The 14,854-nt window shown below is 34.1% G+C and overlaps 3 protein-coding genes and 1 pseudogene across 6 annotated transcripts; 2 read left to right on the top strand and 2 right to left on the bottom strand.

Moving 5' to 3' along the window:
- Window positions 1-630: 630 nt before the first annotated feature.
- LOC111020944 (ACT domain-containing protein ACR11-like) lies at window positions 631-2,580 on the bottom strand. 4 transcript variants are annotated; one of them, XM_088128166.1, is made up of 4 exons: window positions 1,875-2,580; window positions 1,339-1,417; window positions 1,128-1,250; window positions 631-982 (listed from the first exon to the last, which is right to left on the bottom strand). In XM_088128166.1, exons 2-4 carry the CDS (start codon window positions 1,387-1,389, stop codon window positions 884-886), a joined length of 273 nt encoding a protein of 90 aa, XP_087984292.1. In that variant the 5' UTR covers window positions 1,390-1,417; window positions 1,875-2,580; the 3' UTR covers window positions 631-883. The 4 variants fall into 4 exon arrangements, with proteins under 4 accessions (XP_087984292.1, XP_022153440.1, XP_087984293.1 ...); XM_022297748.2 differs by having other exon boundaries at window positions 1,348-1,417; XM_088128167.1 differs by having other exon boundaries at window positions 1,981-2,580.
- LOC111020945 (germin-like protein subfamily 3 member 4) lies at window positions 1,431-2,701 on the top strand (annotated as a pseudogene).
- Window positions 2,702-2,815: 114 nt separating this feature from the next.
- Window positions 2,816-5,391, bottom strand: HEXO2 (beta-hexosaminidase 2). Its single transcript, XM_022297744.2, has 2 exons — window positions 4,532-5,391; window positions 2,816-3,843 (listed from the first exon to the last, which is right to left on the bottom strand). Exons 1-2 carry the CDS (start codon window positions 5,319-5,321, stop codon window positions 2,894-2,896), a joined length of 1,740 nt encoding a protein of 579 aa, XP_022153436.1. The 5' UTR covers window positions 5,322-5,391; the 3' UTR covers window positions 2,816-2,893.
- Window positions 5,392-10,437: 5,046 nt separating this feature from the next.
- On the top strand, window positions 10,438-13,970 carry LOC111020918 (hypothetical protein At1g04090). The gene is made up of 3 exons (XM_022297715.2): window positions 10,438-10,576; window positions 11,715-12,946; window positions 13,462-13,970. The coding sequence occupies exons 1-3, from the start codon at window positions 10,489-10,491 to the stop codon at window positions 13,792-13,794; spliced, it is 1,653 nt and encodes a 550-aa protein (XP_022153407.1). The 5' UTR covers window positions 10,438-10,488; the 3' UTR covers window positions 13,795-13,970.
- Window positions 13,971-14,854: the final 884 nt, after the last annotated feature.

Genomic DNA, 14,854 nt, shown 5'->3' with positions numbered 1-14,854 from the left:
TGAGATACTACTCATATGAGTGTCTGATAAACTTGCAATATGTATATGATATACATCTGATATATTTTTTATATAAGTGTCTATGCAATATATATGTGACATAAATTTGATCTACTACTGATATGAACGTCTGATATAATATCGATATAATACTGATATGAGTATTTGATATATTATTAATATGAGTGAAAATTTACGCTATATTTGAAAATTTTAAAAAACATGTGACTATTTTGAAATACATATAAAATTTTTACTACCCACTGCAATTTACTTAAAAGTTAGTTATTCTAGTTCTTGTACTTTCAACAATTTTCTTAAAAGTTAGCTATTTTAGTTACTGTACTTTCAATTTTAATTCATTTCGACGAATTGACTCGAGCGATCTGAATCATCCACCTTTCTTCCTGTATCTCTTCATACCAGCACAGCAAATCACAACAGAACGACTTTAAGTCCAATCTAATTGATGGAGCTGTAAAACAGTCGAATTTAGACAATACAATAAAATCGTTGATATACCCACGAAGAGTTTTGGCGAGTATTTATCATTTCTTAAGGCATTGCCACAGTTTTCAAGGGAAGCCCAAACTTGCCAACCAAGCAGCATAGCCATGTAAATAGTAACAATTGACAATAAACTCTGATTTTTCTCATAGAAATTATAGACAATATCCAGAGTTCTAGTAACCTACTACTACAGTAATACAACAACCTACAACTCAGTAATGTGCATATAAGTAATAGATACTAAATATAGATATATGAAGCACCAAAAATAGCAAGACAGAGAAGAAGGAAAGCAGAACTTCTGCTTCAACTTCAAATTCAGCATAGTAACTGCAGAACAAGAATGATTAAGATACTACAAGTCACTCGATACTTACGCTTTTGTAATGGAAAATCTGTTGTGTTTTCCAGAAGAATCCAAAAAGACATTAGCCTTGACAACATTCAGCGCCAGGTTCTTCAGAGCATTCATCTGCAACCAATGCACCGTTAATGGTGATTTCAACAATGGAACAAGACGACCCAAAAAATCTCTCCACCCTTTCAAATTAGTAAGAAGCTCTCAGGAATGGAATGCTGAAGATGACATTACAACTACAAAAAGATTAGCACTCTACCGTGCCGAGCAGGGCTCCAAGCCGATCGCCATGCACGAGCACGACGGTTGCATCTTGATCAGAGTCCTGGTCTATTATAACTATGGGCGTTGGAATTGTATCAGTATCACCGTTACTTCCATCCTGTTGTGCAACCACTCACAAGAGAGGGAGAGGTCCTACAAAAATTAAGAACAAGAATGCAACAATTGCAAATCATATGTATCGATACCTTCAGTACCTCAACAGCTGTAGCTGATGATGCTCGTGGAATGCTCTTCATTTTGGAGGAAGACCTTCTGGTGTAGAATCTATAAACATAAATTAGCATAAATGAAATGCCACCAGACAGAGCACGAAACTGAAGCTAGTCGTAAATAAATGAAGAATTCAAGATACATTTCTCAAAGTGAAAGAAATCTTAATAATTTTCAATTCATCATAACTATTCATAACATATTAGGTTAAGCTTTTGGATCCATGATTTAAGATATTACAAGAGCAAGAGTTACTGAGTTCGAATCCAAGCTATGTAATTTTCTCCCCAATTGATTAATATCAATATTAATATCATAACTAACTTTCCTCTTAATTTTCCTTTAAAAAATGCACTTTTCTTGGTACATAATTCATTGTTAACCCAGTAGTAAACTCCAAGACTTGGGAAATTAATTCTTCCATTGTTGGCAACCCCAAAGACCTTGCAACTCAATAATATTTATTTATATGTCTCATCCTAAATTCTCAGTTCAAAGTTCAAACACATACGCAAAATGAAGAAACCATCATCATCTTCCTTAATTTTCCTTCTCCTGTTTGTGTTATTTTCTTGTCTTGGAATCTCAGTTGCAGATTCTAGTAATGTCTTTGATACCTGTCCAACAGCCACAAACAAAAGTGAGTTCATCAATGGCTTCCCTTGCAAAAACCCACCATTGTTACAACTTCTGACTTCAACTCAGCAAAGCTAATTTGTCCTGTCAATACCGATGATTGGTTGAGCTCGTCGGAGAACATACTCACTGCTGCTGAATACTCTTGGACTCTACATTTCCAAAACCGATTTGGCACGGACACCATCATTTCCCCTCACTCGTACCCGAGAGCCACCGAGATGTTCTTCGTGAACCAAGGTACAACCTATTGCTTGATGATGATGTTTTTGTTAATCGCAAATCATCAAGCTTTTAAGTTTAGTGGTAGTTTAACAGTTTTCTTCTTCCATTTGAAGATTATGATTAACAGGCATTGTTTTGGCTGGATTTCTTGACACCAAGAATCGACTGTTCTAGAGTTTTCTAAAAGCGGGCGATGTGATGGTATTTCCAAAGGAGTTATTACACTTCTGTTTGAATTCTGGATATGAGCCTGCCATCATTTTCTGTGTCTAACAGTCAAAACCCAGGAGTCGTCAACATTAATGGCGCCATGTTTGAGCCTGCTGATTCCAGTCATTTGGTACATAAGTTCCTTTAGGGATTAAAATCCTTTCTTCACTGTCAAGTCTCAAATTCAACCCAAATGTAACTCTCCCCAGATACACAAGTTTGTAAAATTATTCACCTCTTGGATCAGATTGGCTTCTGAGTTTGAAATCTTAACCTTCTTAATTTAAGATGTAATAGATTACTTCTCTTTACGTGACCTGCTCTTGATTTGGTTGTCCTTCCTCTTGATACGTTTTTACAGTAATACGAGAAATACATCAATTTGAAACTGGTAAAATTTGCATACTGTGATAAATTCATTCGTATTGAACATATTGTTCATCATTCATCAATATACTATTAGAGCTTTTGAACAGTGTTACACATGCCAGGGTTTCGAATGCACCAGAGAGGCTGAATTGGTTCAGCTCCAATGCCTCTATTCACCATTCTATATCTCCATTCATTCAAACGATCTGTTGCCTCCGCATACCTCTTCTTCCCCGTTTCGTCTCGATTCCCCGACCAGAGCGACTCTGCCATTGCTGAAGCTCGAGGCCATAGCCGTGCATCCAAAACTGTCGGGTCTGCTTGCTCGGACCACAATGCCACTTCCCCACCTAGCACCAATTCAGCTTCCTCTTCACTCAATCCATAAGTTATGTCATAGTTGTATATAGTTTGCCATGTTTTGAAAGCTCCACACCAGGACCCTCCATTTTCAGGGTCCCCATTTGCTTGTTGATCATACCGACTGTCATTCCCAAGAAAATCGCCATGGCCACAGTCCAAGTAATAAAAATCAGAAGACGACACGATTGCTCGATATCCCGAAGAGACGATTCTTTTTGTATTGTTAAGGCCATTGTTCCAAGTCTGTAAGATGGTATGCTGTCGTGGGAGAAACTCCGGTCGCACCTTGACATTGTCGTCTAGCAACACATCCTCCCAATACACAACGGTACGATTAAGGGAGCGAATGTAAGGGAAGGTGGTGTTGACAAAGATCTCAAGAACCTGGCTAAGAGTTCCACCATTTGATAAGAAGGATTCAATCGAAGGATCAGCCTTCCAACAACCCGGAATGATCTCATCAGCTCCAGAGTGGTAAAATGGTTCGGGGAAAAGAGTGGTAACGTCCCGAATAACTTTTTTAAGGACTTTGTAGGTCTTGGGGTTCAAGGGGTTCAAATGGCCAGTCCCAGGTTCTGAAGCCAGGCGGTCATCCCATTTGGTGCCTGCAGGAAGCCAGAACATGTCTGCACATGACACTATCTCTGGGTAAGCCAGAGCCCATGATCCAGTATGTCCTGAAATTTCACAACAATATTCTACATTCTTATGGCAGATTCTCCACAAATAACTAATTGATTTATCATTTTTCCAGCCATTTAATAAGTAATGGAAGATGTTGAATTCAGTATTCTAAACCAATTCCCTTGGTCTTCTTCGTACAAAGCTTTAATTTAATGTAATATAATTCAATCCAATTGTAGTCCCTCGACATAGTTAATGTCTATTTAGTTTTTATACTTTAAAGAAGATAAAAAATCTATATCGTCATTAGTTCAGTGCTTATGTGCCACATTAACAACATTATTTACAGACTATGCTCAAATTCAAACCACCACATTATCCTCAAGTAACATGTCAGGTAAGTGTCCAGCAAATTACCAATAGGATTCGTAAAACACAAAATATTAATTTTTTTGAAAAAATTAAAACTAAATTTCAATCTGCTAATAGTTTAGTAGATAAAATACCTATTATTTTGGTAAGTTCGAGGTTTCTATCCACCCCACATTTGTTTAACTTATATATATATAAGAAGCAAGAACCAAATAAATAGAGTCCTAGAAGTTTGAACCCATTTTAAAATTCAAGGAACAACTACCATAACAACGCTGTAATTTAAGCAAAGATATTTTCAGGCAGATTTAAGAACAGAACTAAACAACTTATGAACAACCCAATTGGTGAAAACAGAGTAGAACTCACCGGGAGAGTCAATTTCCGGCAAGACTCTAACTCCGTGCTCCATTCCGAACTCGACAATTCGTCGAACATCTTCAGGGAAATATTTCATGTGAGGCCCATAAGCCCCCTTGGCGGCAAGCTCAGGCTCCGACGGCACCACAAGAGGGAAAGAATGCGAGTCAGTAACATGCCAATGGAAAACATTAAGCTTATTCATACCCATCGCCGAAATCGTCCGCAAAATATCCTCCACTCCGTAGAAATTCCTAGAGGTATCGAGCATCAGCCCTCTGTGCGGAAACAATGGCGCGTCCCACATGGAAAACCCCACGGGAACCCGCGGCGGATCGCCCCAAATAAGCTGGGAGAAGGTCTCGAGGCCTCTCATGGCGCCCCACGCCGTGTGGGCGACCAAGCGGGGGGAGCCGGCGACGGGGATTTCGAGGGAATAGGACTCGTTGGCGGCGTGGTGGAGTGGGGCGGAGAGATCGGCGACGGCGAGGGTGAGTTTGAGGAGGGGAGCGGCGGAGGTGGAGATGTTGAGGGAGGGATTGAGGAGGGGGCGGTGATTCTCGGTGAGGATGCGGCGGAGGAGGCGGTCGACGGCGGGGGAGAGGTAGCGGTGGCGGGGGGAAAGGATGGTGAAATTGGGGGAGAGGGGAGCGGCTTGGGGGCGGGGCCAGGAGATGGCTCTGGGTTTTGGCCAGACATTGATGGGAAATTGAAGAGATGAGATTGGAGAAATGAAAATGGAGAGGAGGATGAAGAATGTGAAGAAAATGTAGCTGTGCGAGCTCCATTGAAGAGCCATAACTTTATCCTGCAACAGTCACTGGCTTGGCTCTGTACTATTTATTGGGAACGACGACGAGGAAGAACTAGAATGACTTTGGTTTTTTCTTCTTTTTGTTGAATCTTCTTTTGGGAATAATTTAATTGTTTTAGTTCAATAATTTGCGGCTGAGATTTCAAGTGAGTGAGAATTTGCGTCGATTAATTGAGTAGGTTCCAACCTCAATAGAAGAAAAGATAATTAGATACCAATCACCAATCAGATGTCGAGTCACAAAGTAAAAACTTAGAAAACTAGTTTCTAACTTTTGGGGTTAAGAGTTATGTTTATATTTATTAAATATAAATATTACTTTTTAGTCACACTAATAATTGCACCTTATAGTATGAACTTCACCACTACTTAATTAATGAAAACAACTCTAAAATGGTTGTATATCTTCCTCTTCCGCCAGCCAGCCGTCCTTCAGATGCGCAAATTGAGACGTTAAACAAAATTATTAGATTAATAGTTGCATGGTAAGTTATTTGAATGAGACAGTTCTTAATAAGATTGTAGAACTTGCTGTCTAAAATACAAAATTGAAAGTCCTATCGGCTAAAACATATATCATCGACCATGAGATTAGAAGTTCGAATCTCTGCTCTCAATATTGCATAACCATATTATAATTTTAAAAATAAAATAAATAAGTAGACACAACGATGACGATATTCAGGGATCTAATGGAATCTTTTCTAAATACATTGATCATTTGAATTTTTAGAAGGATAGCAGTTCTCTTCATCTTTTGAACTATGTTTAGATTCGTCAAGATGAAACTTATAATTTAGTATTTTTTGAAATTTTAAAAGTATTAATTACATTGTTAAACTTTCATTTTTTATTTTAATAAATTCATATCATCGATCTCATTACTTGAATATTAACCTATTATATTTTAAAACAAAATTTTGACTTTTTTTTCTCTCTTTCTTTTTAATTGACCTGCTGCCTATTGGCATTTTTTGGACGAATGTGTATATTTAACTTTATTTTTATGTATAAAAAAAATTGTATGAATATTGTGTCAAGATGTGAATGTCTTATTACAATGTCGTGATGTAAAACAACATTTGTCGTTTCCCTCTCTTTAGATTCTTTTATTTGGGTTAAAGAATTGCAGGCCTTCGACTTCAAGAGGTTTTGTTGTTTGTTTGGTTATAATTTGGAGTTTTGTATCTAACATTGAATAATTTTGAAAATTAGGAATGGACCTCTTTAATTTAAGTCAACTTGTGTAACATTCTTAATAATTTTATACCAATATATTTATGGCATCTAGCTATTAATAAGATGTCTTTGTGAAAAGACACTTATTATCTTTTTTAGATTAAAGTTCGAAAATGAATTTGAAGCCATTTGAGTTAAGTGCTCGATTGTTGCGTGCCAGAGTTGTATGAGAAGGTTCTTAAGGGATAGTTTGGGTGATTTGGGATTTCAAGAAATATCCTTGAAGTTTTGGGTTCAAATTACATAGAATGCAACTCCACCAAATAATGATCTCTTGCCTATGTATGCGTATGGGGATAGTGCGCATACCTCAGGTATAGTGGCAAAAAGGTCAAAGGGCAACCGACTCTAGTATGTTTTGTTTTTTTTTTCCTATTTTTTGTTGTTTTTTTTATGTAATTCTATTAAAAAAATTATGAAAGTTCAATGTCAAAATGAGTATAGTTCAGTAATTAAAACGTATACTCATTTCTTTAAGGTCAGAGTTTCAAATCCCTACATCCTCATTTGTTATAATTAAAAAAAAGTTTCAAGGTTCGATTCCTCATCCCATAATTATTGAACTTTAAAAAATAAAAATGTATTTTTACGCCTTTTTCTTTAAGTCCTTTCAAATTAGAAGTTACTACATGTTAAATATTATGAACCGGAAGCCAAAAGACACCAGTGGACTCAACAATAGGACACAATATCTATTACAATCATAATCTTTTAAGCCAATTCGAGAATAATCCAATGAATAAAGAAAGTTAAAAATCAATCTCTTATTCTACATTTTGTTGTATCGAAAAGAAATTATAATCTACACTTTTTTTTTTTTTCAAAAAGTCATTTTAACTTTTCAAAAATTATAATTAGATTTTAAATTTTATTGACTTTACTGTAGCTCTCCAAAAACTTGCAAATATTTTCATGGTCGTGCATGTTACGTACCCAGGCCCAATACAAGTGGGCTTCATGTTCAGATATAACGATCCATTCAAGGCCCAAAAGAAATTAGGTCCCATCTTGGAATCTAATTTTTTGATCAACCAACTATTTTTTTGAAAAATTCTATAGAAAAAAAAATAAGAGTTAAATTTGTCTAATGTCACAAGCTACTTATTATTTAAAAGTTAATTACTTTAAGTAAATTTTAATTGACTAGTTAATATAATAATACCAACATGAACTTAGCTCAACGACTAAGGTATCTTAGCTCAACGATTAAGTCACCTTACTCGTTTTTTAAAGATTGAAAGTTCAATCCTTCATCCACACATTTTGTATACTAAAAAGAAAATTAAAATAATAATTAAGTTGTGAAAAAAAAAGACAAAAATGAGATTGTGATAGAATGGAGTCTAAATGGTCTTTAAATTTGTGTGGGAAAACTTGTTCCAACCATCAATTTATTTTAATAAAAATAGAGAATTATAAATTAAATTTGGTTGGATTATCTTGGGTTAGAAGAGAAGTTGAATAAAGTTCTTTTAGTTATTGTTATTAAATGGAGATTGTTTTTCTTGCAAGAAACCTCTAAGCCAAACCCCTTTTCCTTTAGTATTGGATAATGCATTCAACTTTATAATATTTGCTCTAAATTTCAATGTTAATGAACAATGGGATTATTAAAATTAAAATCAAGGAGTTTAGTTATAGACCCCTACATCTATTAAAGATTTTATGCTTCAAAATTTATTCTTAAGCAATTCTTGTTTAAATTTATCGACGTATAGATATATTTTTTTCGACGTCTTTTTTTTTTCAGTACTTTTTTGACGTCTTTGTTTTAATAGATGATAAACATATAATCATCCAAAACATTCTTTTCACATTTCAATATTCTTTCCCTTCATTGTTTTTCGTCAGAATAAGGATACCTAGTGACTGGGTTCTCTAACTTGAGAGGGAGAAAGAGATCCTAGAGTTTCCTAAACATCGTATATTCGAAATGACATAAAATTAAATTTGTTTTTTCTTTATTTGTAATTTGTTATTTATTTAATAAAAATATATGAACATGTGTGTTTTGGTAATTTTTACATGGAACTCATTCTCTATTTTGACAATATTAAAAGAAAAAAAATAAGAGAAATTTTGGATTTTGTTTTTTTTTTTGGCCCCTTCTAACAAAATTCTTTGTCCTAAAATCTATTTTTCAAATGTTTTTTTAACTCATAGTTAAATTTAATTAAAAAGTATTTCACCATCAATTATTTAATGGAAACAAAATGGTTGAAAATTGAAAACATTAGAAATCAAATCAAATCAAATAGTATTCTATTCTTTAGAGACCAAATAAATAAATTTAAAAAATTAAGAGCTTTATCTGATAAATATTTTACTTTGTATAAAAGAATTATAATAAATAGCGTAATTAAATATTATAAAGTTGTAATGGTATAAATAGTATTAATTTTATATTTTAAAAGAATACTCTATTGTTATTTTTTCTTTTTTCAGTACAACATATAAAAGTGGAGAGATTCGAATTCATAAATTTTTATCACCCATTGCTTAATAGTTATTAAACCATACAAATAAAATATGAGTACAAATACGTATGTTTTTTTCTTTTACATTCACAAAATACTTCTATTGTTAATGAAATAAAATGCTAGTAGTTTATTTTAGGCAATATATATATATATATATATATATATATATATAACTTAGAAATATTTTTTTTAATAATTCTTTGCTGCCTTTTATTTTAATTAGAAGTCGGCATGTATTTACCTTCCAATCCCAAAAAAATTAAAGTAATATAAATTCGACATTATCATAACATTAGGGTGGGAAAAAAAATAAAGATTCTCTAATATAGAAAGCACGTGGAAGGTATGGCAAAGCATGAAATATTAAATTATTACCAAAGTCTACTCATACATTTTTTTTTTCAAAAAGTAAAAATAAGCAAAACGATTTTCGTTATAAAAAATGTTTAGAATAAATTATTAGTTTACAGCTTGTTACGTCTTGACTTTTCTTCTCTCCTCAAATGTTATGTTTTGGAAGATAAATAATTTTTTTAATGACATGATTAAAACATGAGAAAAATTAAAAATAAATAAATAAATAAAACCTCATCCGTGAATAAAAATTATAAATTGATCATAAAATAGCATGAAAAATTATATTAAAGCTAGATCCAATAATTTTCTAATATATATATATTAATAAAAAAAATTAGGAATAAATATATATTCACAGACTTTAAGAAGCACATAGCTATTTTAAACCATGTTAATCAAATATAATCGAATCAATAAATTGTTTGTTTGATTTTATAAGCTTGAAAGTCGAAGATGAGTACATTCATTTGGTTTGGATCGGTTTCGTCCCATATTAATCATTAGTTGAATCGATTTTATTTTATTGTTAATATATCACAACCATGTTAATCAAATATAATCGAATCAATAAATTGTTTGTTTGATTTTATAAGCTTGAAAGTCGAAGATGAGTACATTCATTTGGTTTGGATCGGTTTCGTCCCATATTAATCATTAGTTGAATCGATTTTATTTTATTGTTAATATATCACAAATAAAATCAAGATAAGCATAACCCATTTCTTTTAACACTTGTAAACTTATTTAGATACCAATAATCTGATCAAAGATAATAATCTCTGGCTAATATATGTTTTTAAAACTCTTGTGATGTAATATATTATAAATTTTGTTTAAAAAAAACAGCACACTTAAAACAAGACAAAAAAATAAATAAAGAGAACAAGCAAGAGCTAGCTGCCAACTTGTTGTAAAAGAGAAGTCAAATGTTTCTCCAAAGCATTTACATTCTGCGTATAATATATACAAATACATATAAATATATATATATATATATATTGGCCTGAAAACTTTTGCTTCCACAACACAGCCTTCATCTTCTTCCTCTTTCTTCTGGTCTTCAGAGCTTGACATTAATGGGGAATAAAAGCTCCAAAAAGAGCCAGGCTTTGCCCATTGAAACTTCCTTCAAGTTTCCTTCTCCTCTTCCAGCTTTTCCACCAGGTTTTTTAGTTTTTTGCTGCTTATTTTTCAATAATTTTCATCTTCTATATATGTGTGTGTTGTGGGTTGAAATCTTTAATTTGAATTAAAATTTTACGACATGTTTATTTATTGATTTGTATTAGAATATATCTTGAATAATTTCTAGTGGAGTGGAGGATTTCATGGTATTCTCAATATCTCTCTTGTCATTCTCTATTTAGATCACTTTTTTTCTTTCTTGATGAAAGTAAAAAAAGGAGAAATTCAATCCTCACATATTTGATAAAATTGATATATCTTAATCTATAATTGAATTATTTTCTTGGTTTAATTGGTTCGGAGGGAAATAATCCTCACCTCTTGGAGGTTAATTTGGTTGGTGAGACACAAAATAAATGCTATGGATCACACATAAACAAGAAAATGGACCTTACAAAAGTTTATAATATAATCATAGACTATTCATCTCATTATTAATTAGTTTTGAGATGGAACTGTATGAATTTTGATAGGGTATAAGCCATCGCAAACTCGAAGGAACATGTTAAAGATTTTTTTCTTATTTTGCAAAAGCAACCATAGAAAATTCTTCAATATTTACGTGATATTTTTTGGAACGGGCGAGGAAATAGACATGTTCTAGATTTCTGTTAAATAATTTCTTTTTTTTTTTTGACTTTGAGCGAAAAAAAAAAGGTTGGGGTTGGTATAAGTTAAATTCTTTGAAATTATAAAATATGAAAATTTATTTCTTCTTTAAATTTTAAGTTTTCAGTGTAATGATGACACATTAATGATTATATCAATTTCTAACTCTTTTTTACTAATTCACGTGATAGTAATAAAATTAAATTTGATGTTAAAATTGGACTTTTTAAATTTTATTTTACCCATGATTTCATTTATATATTGAACTTACTTTTGTTTTATATACAAATTTGAATATAAGAAATAATTAAATTTGAAATATTTATTTGTAGAATTTGTGCGAAACATGTAGGCAAGGCAGGCACATGCAATAATTGACTGCAACATAAAACAAATTAAAAAAATGTTATTGAAATTTTATTTTGAAAAAAAAAAAAACTTTTCAAGAATTGTGATGAGATGAACTGTTAAAACTAATATTATTTTACATATGAAAATCACGCTTCAGGCGAAAGCGGCTTCGCCGGCGGGCTAATCGACCTCGGCGGCGGACTGAAAATCCGCCGAATTTCATCCTTCAACAAAATCTGGACCACCCACAACGGCGGTCCGGACGATCTCGGAGCCACATTTTTCGAGCCGTCTCCTCTTCCCCAAGGCTTCTCCGTTCTCGGCCACTACTGCCAGCCCAACAACAAACCCCTCTTCGGCTGGGTCCTCGCCGGAAGAGACGACACTCCCGCCGGCGCCGTTCTCAGGAAGCCCGTCGACTACGTCCTCGTCTGGAGCAGCGAAAAATCGAACATCAAACGAGACACCGACGGCTACATCTGGTCGCCGATTCCTCCCGACGGTTACAAATCCGTCGGTCACATCGTCACCACGTCGCCGGAGAAGCCCTCCGTCGACAGAATCCGATGCGTCCGTACAGATCTCACAGAGCAATCCGAGAAAGAGAGCTGGATTTGGGGGCCGGCGAAATCAATCGACGAAAATGGGTTTAATGTGTTCAGTTTCAGACCCACAAACAGAGGAATCACGGCGCCGGGGGTTTCAGTCGGGACGTTCGCCGCCGTGCCGGCGGTGAATTCCCCTCTGCCGTTGCTCTGTCTGAAAAACTTGGCTTCGATTTCTGCAGCGATGCCGGACATTTCTCAGGTGGCTGCTCTGTTTGGAGCTTATTCTCCGTTGATTTACTTTCACCCGAAGGAGAAATTTCTCCCGTCGTCGGCGAATTGGTTTTTCTCCAACGGCGCTCTGCTTTACAATAAATCCGACGAATCGAAGCCGGTTTCGATTGATGAAAATGGGGCGAACCTCCCTCAGGGCGGCGGAAACGACGGCGTTTTCTGGCTGGACCTCCCCGTGGACGGCGGCGCAAAGGAAAGAGTGAAAAAAGGGGATTTACAGAGCTGCCAAGTTTATCTACACATAAAGCCGATGCTCGGAGGGACTTTCACCGACGTCGCGATATGGTTTTTTTTCCCGTTCAACGGGCCGGCGACGGCGAAGGTCGGGATAATCGATATTCCGTTCAGGAAGATCGGGGAACACGTCGGCGATTGGGAACATATTACGTTGCGGATAAGCAATTTCAACGGCGAGCTGTGGCGGGTTTATTTTGCCCAACATAGTAAAGGCGAGTGGGTTGACGCGCCGGCGCTCGAGTTTGAAAACGGCAACAAAGTGGTGGCGTACTCGTCGTTGAATGGCCATGCCTCCTACTCAAAGGCCGGACTGGTAATGCTAAACTACCGCTAAACTCATAATTAGACCATAAATTTAGTAATGTTTTTTAAAAAAATTTAATTTAATGTTATGATTTGAATTTAGTTTTAATTTGTTTTTTCTTTTACAACAATGGGATGGGAATGTAACGCACTAAATCTAGTGGTTTCAATTTTCTTTAATGATTTGATTAAATCTCACAAATAAATATAGTACGTGATATGAGTTAAATATTCAAGTAAGTAAAAGTAAACTTATAATATGTGATAAATGTGTTTTAACTTTTTATCCCTACTCATGTTGGTTCAAAATTCAAAATAACTATTAATATTAATGGAAATAAAATAATACTATATTAGTTCAACCTGCATTAATTCTTTTAGAACACAAACACGTGTTCTGATTGGTTGATATTTTACGTTAATATCACTGCTAAACTAATTTTTTTTTTCTTTTCATAAGTTTAAGGTAGAGATTCGAGTATAGGTTGTGGTAAATTTAATCTATTTGTTTCGTAATCTCGACAGGTAATGCAGGGCGGGGCAGAGATCGGGCTTAAGAACGAGACGAAAAAGAGCGGGATGGTGCTGGACACGGGAGCGAACTTCTCGGAGATTGCGGCGGAGTATTTGGGGGCGGCAGTTGCAGAGCCGCCGTGGGTGAACTACTTCCGGCAATGGGGTCCGAAGATCGAGTACCGGATCGCGGAGGAGATGGAGAAGCTGGAGAAGTTGCTGCCGGGGAGGCTTAAAGAAGCTTTTAAGGATTTTATGAACCGATTACCGGATGAAATTCTTGGACAAGAAGGACCCGCCGGACCCAAATTGAAGGATACTTGGAATGGAGATGAACGCTCTTAAAATTTCAAAAACCTTCTCCCTTCTCAAATCTCATCCATGCCTGCCAAACTTCCATCTTTCTCCTCTAAATCTGTTTGATTCAATCACGCATTGCCAAATGGAAAATCAAACGACAACTATATTTAAATTTCAATGTATTCCATTTGAATTTTGCAATGTAATTCATTTGCTATCAATTTGGGTTTTAATATAAAAAAAAAATACGGCCGAAACCATGTCAAAAAAAAAAACTATTTTTTAATATCAACTATGGTATATATTTTGGTTGATAATCCATATAAATGAATTAAATTAACAAAATTGATTAAATTTATCCAACCCATCCGCTTAAGCTTTTGGATTGAGGGGTGGTTTATTGATTCTTAACATAATATTGGGTTGTTTTAGAACCAAAGAAAAAGAAACAATTGCTCCGGTCTTAATTTGTCCTAATTCAAGAAGTATATATAAATACTTTAAAAAAAAATTAATTTTACTATAATTTTCCACATACCTAAATTTTCATAATTGAAAAATTTTATAAATAAAAAATTTAGCAGGTTGGAAGTTTGGAAATGAGTTTAGACTACGTGGCATAAAATTTACAAGTGCTTGTCATTGAACTTTTATTGATAATTAAGTAAAAAAGTTTGGACTATTTCGAAACATGAATAAATACTCTTGATTTTTGTGGTTCCCAAACACTTATCTATACGATAGATATATAGATAATGAATAAAATAAAACATGTGCTACATGTCTACCTAACATTTTCATTTATATACACATATCAAAACAAAAATGAATAGACATGTTATGGTTTTGTTTTAAATGATTCATACGAAGAAATTAAGGACAAAGCTTAAAATAGTTTTTTATGTAATTTTTTTTTAACAAAGAAAAGATTATTTGCTCAAATAGAACAAATATAAAACTTCAAAGCTTCATTTAAATTAAATTAAATTAACGTATAAAAAATATATATATATTTTTCTCTTTGAACCAGTCTACAAGAAGTTGAAATTTTATAAATTGATAGAAAACTAATGTAGAACTCGCTCGTGGAGATATGTTTATTTGT

Source organism: Momordica charantia (assembly GCF_013281855.1).
Source record: "Momordica charantia cultivar OHB3-1 chromosome 8 unlocalized genomic scaffold, Mcharantia_2.0 BLBB01000008.1, whole genome shotgun sequence".
Classification (NCBI taxonomy): domain Eukaryota; kingdom Viridiplantae; phylum Streptophyta; class Magnoliopsida; order Cucurbitales; family Cucurbitaceae; genus Momordica; species Momordica charantia.
The sequence above is the reverse complement of the archived record's forward strand: the minus strand, read 5'-3'. Positions and strand labels throughout refer to the sequence as shown.

What these genes read in the sequence shown, in the direction of transcription:
- LOC111020918 (XM_022297715.2), top strand. Translation starts at nt 10,489, where the DNA reads ATGGGGAATAAAAGCTCCAAAAAGAGCCAGGCTTTGCCCATTGAAACT. An exon ending in TCTTCCAGCTTTTCCACCAG is followed by an intron (nt 10,577 to 11,714) that starts GTTTTTTAGTTT and finishes ATCACGCTTCAG; the next exon opens with GCGAAAGCGGCTTCGCCGGC. An exon ending in CCTACTCAAAGGCCGGACTG is followed by an intron (nt 12,947 to 13,461) that starts GTAATGCTAAAC and finishes TAATCTCGACAG; the next exon opens with GTAATGCAGGGCGGGGCAGA.
- HEXO2 (XM_022297744.2), bottom strand. Translation starts at nt 5,321, where the DNA reads ATGGCTCTTCAATGGAGCTCGCACAGCTACATTTTCTTCACATTCTTC. An exon ending in GCCGGAAATTGACTCTCCCG is followed by an intron (nt 3,844 to 4,531) that starts GTGAGTTCTACT and finishes GTGAAATTTCAG; the next exon opens with GACATACTGGATCATGGGCT.
- LOC111020944 (XM_088128166.1), bottom strand. Translation starts at nt 1,389, where the DNA reads ATGAAGAGCATTCCACGAGCATCATCAGCTACAGCTGTTGAGGTACTG. An exon ending in CAGCTGTTGAGGTACTGAAG is followed by an intron (nt 1,251 to 1,338) that starts GTATCGATACAT and finishes GTTGCACAACAG; the next exon opens with GATGGAAGTAACGGTGATAC. An exon ending in TTGGAGCCCTGCTCGGCACG is followed by an intron (nt 983 to 1,127) that starts GTAGAGTGCTAA and finishes CATTGGTTGCAG; the next exon opens with ATGAATGCTCTGAAGAACCT.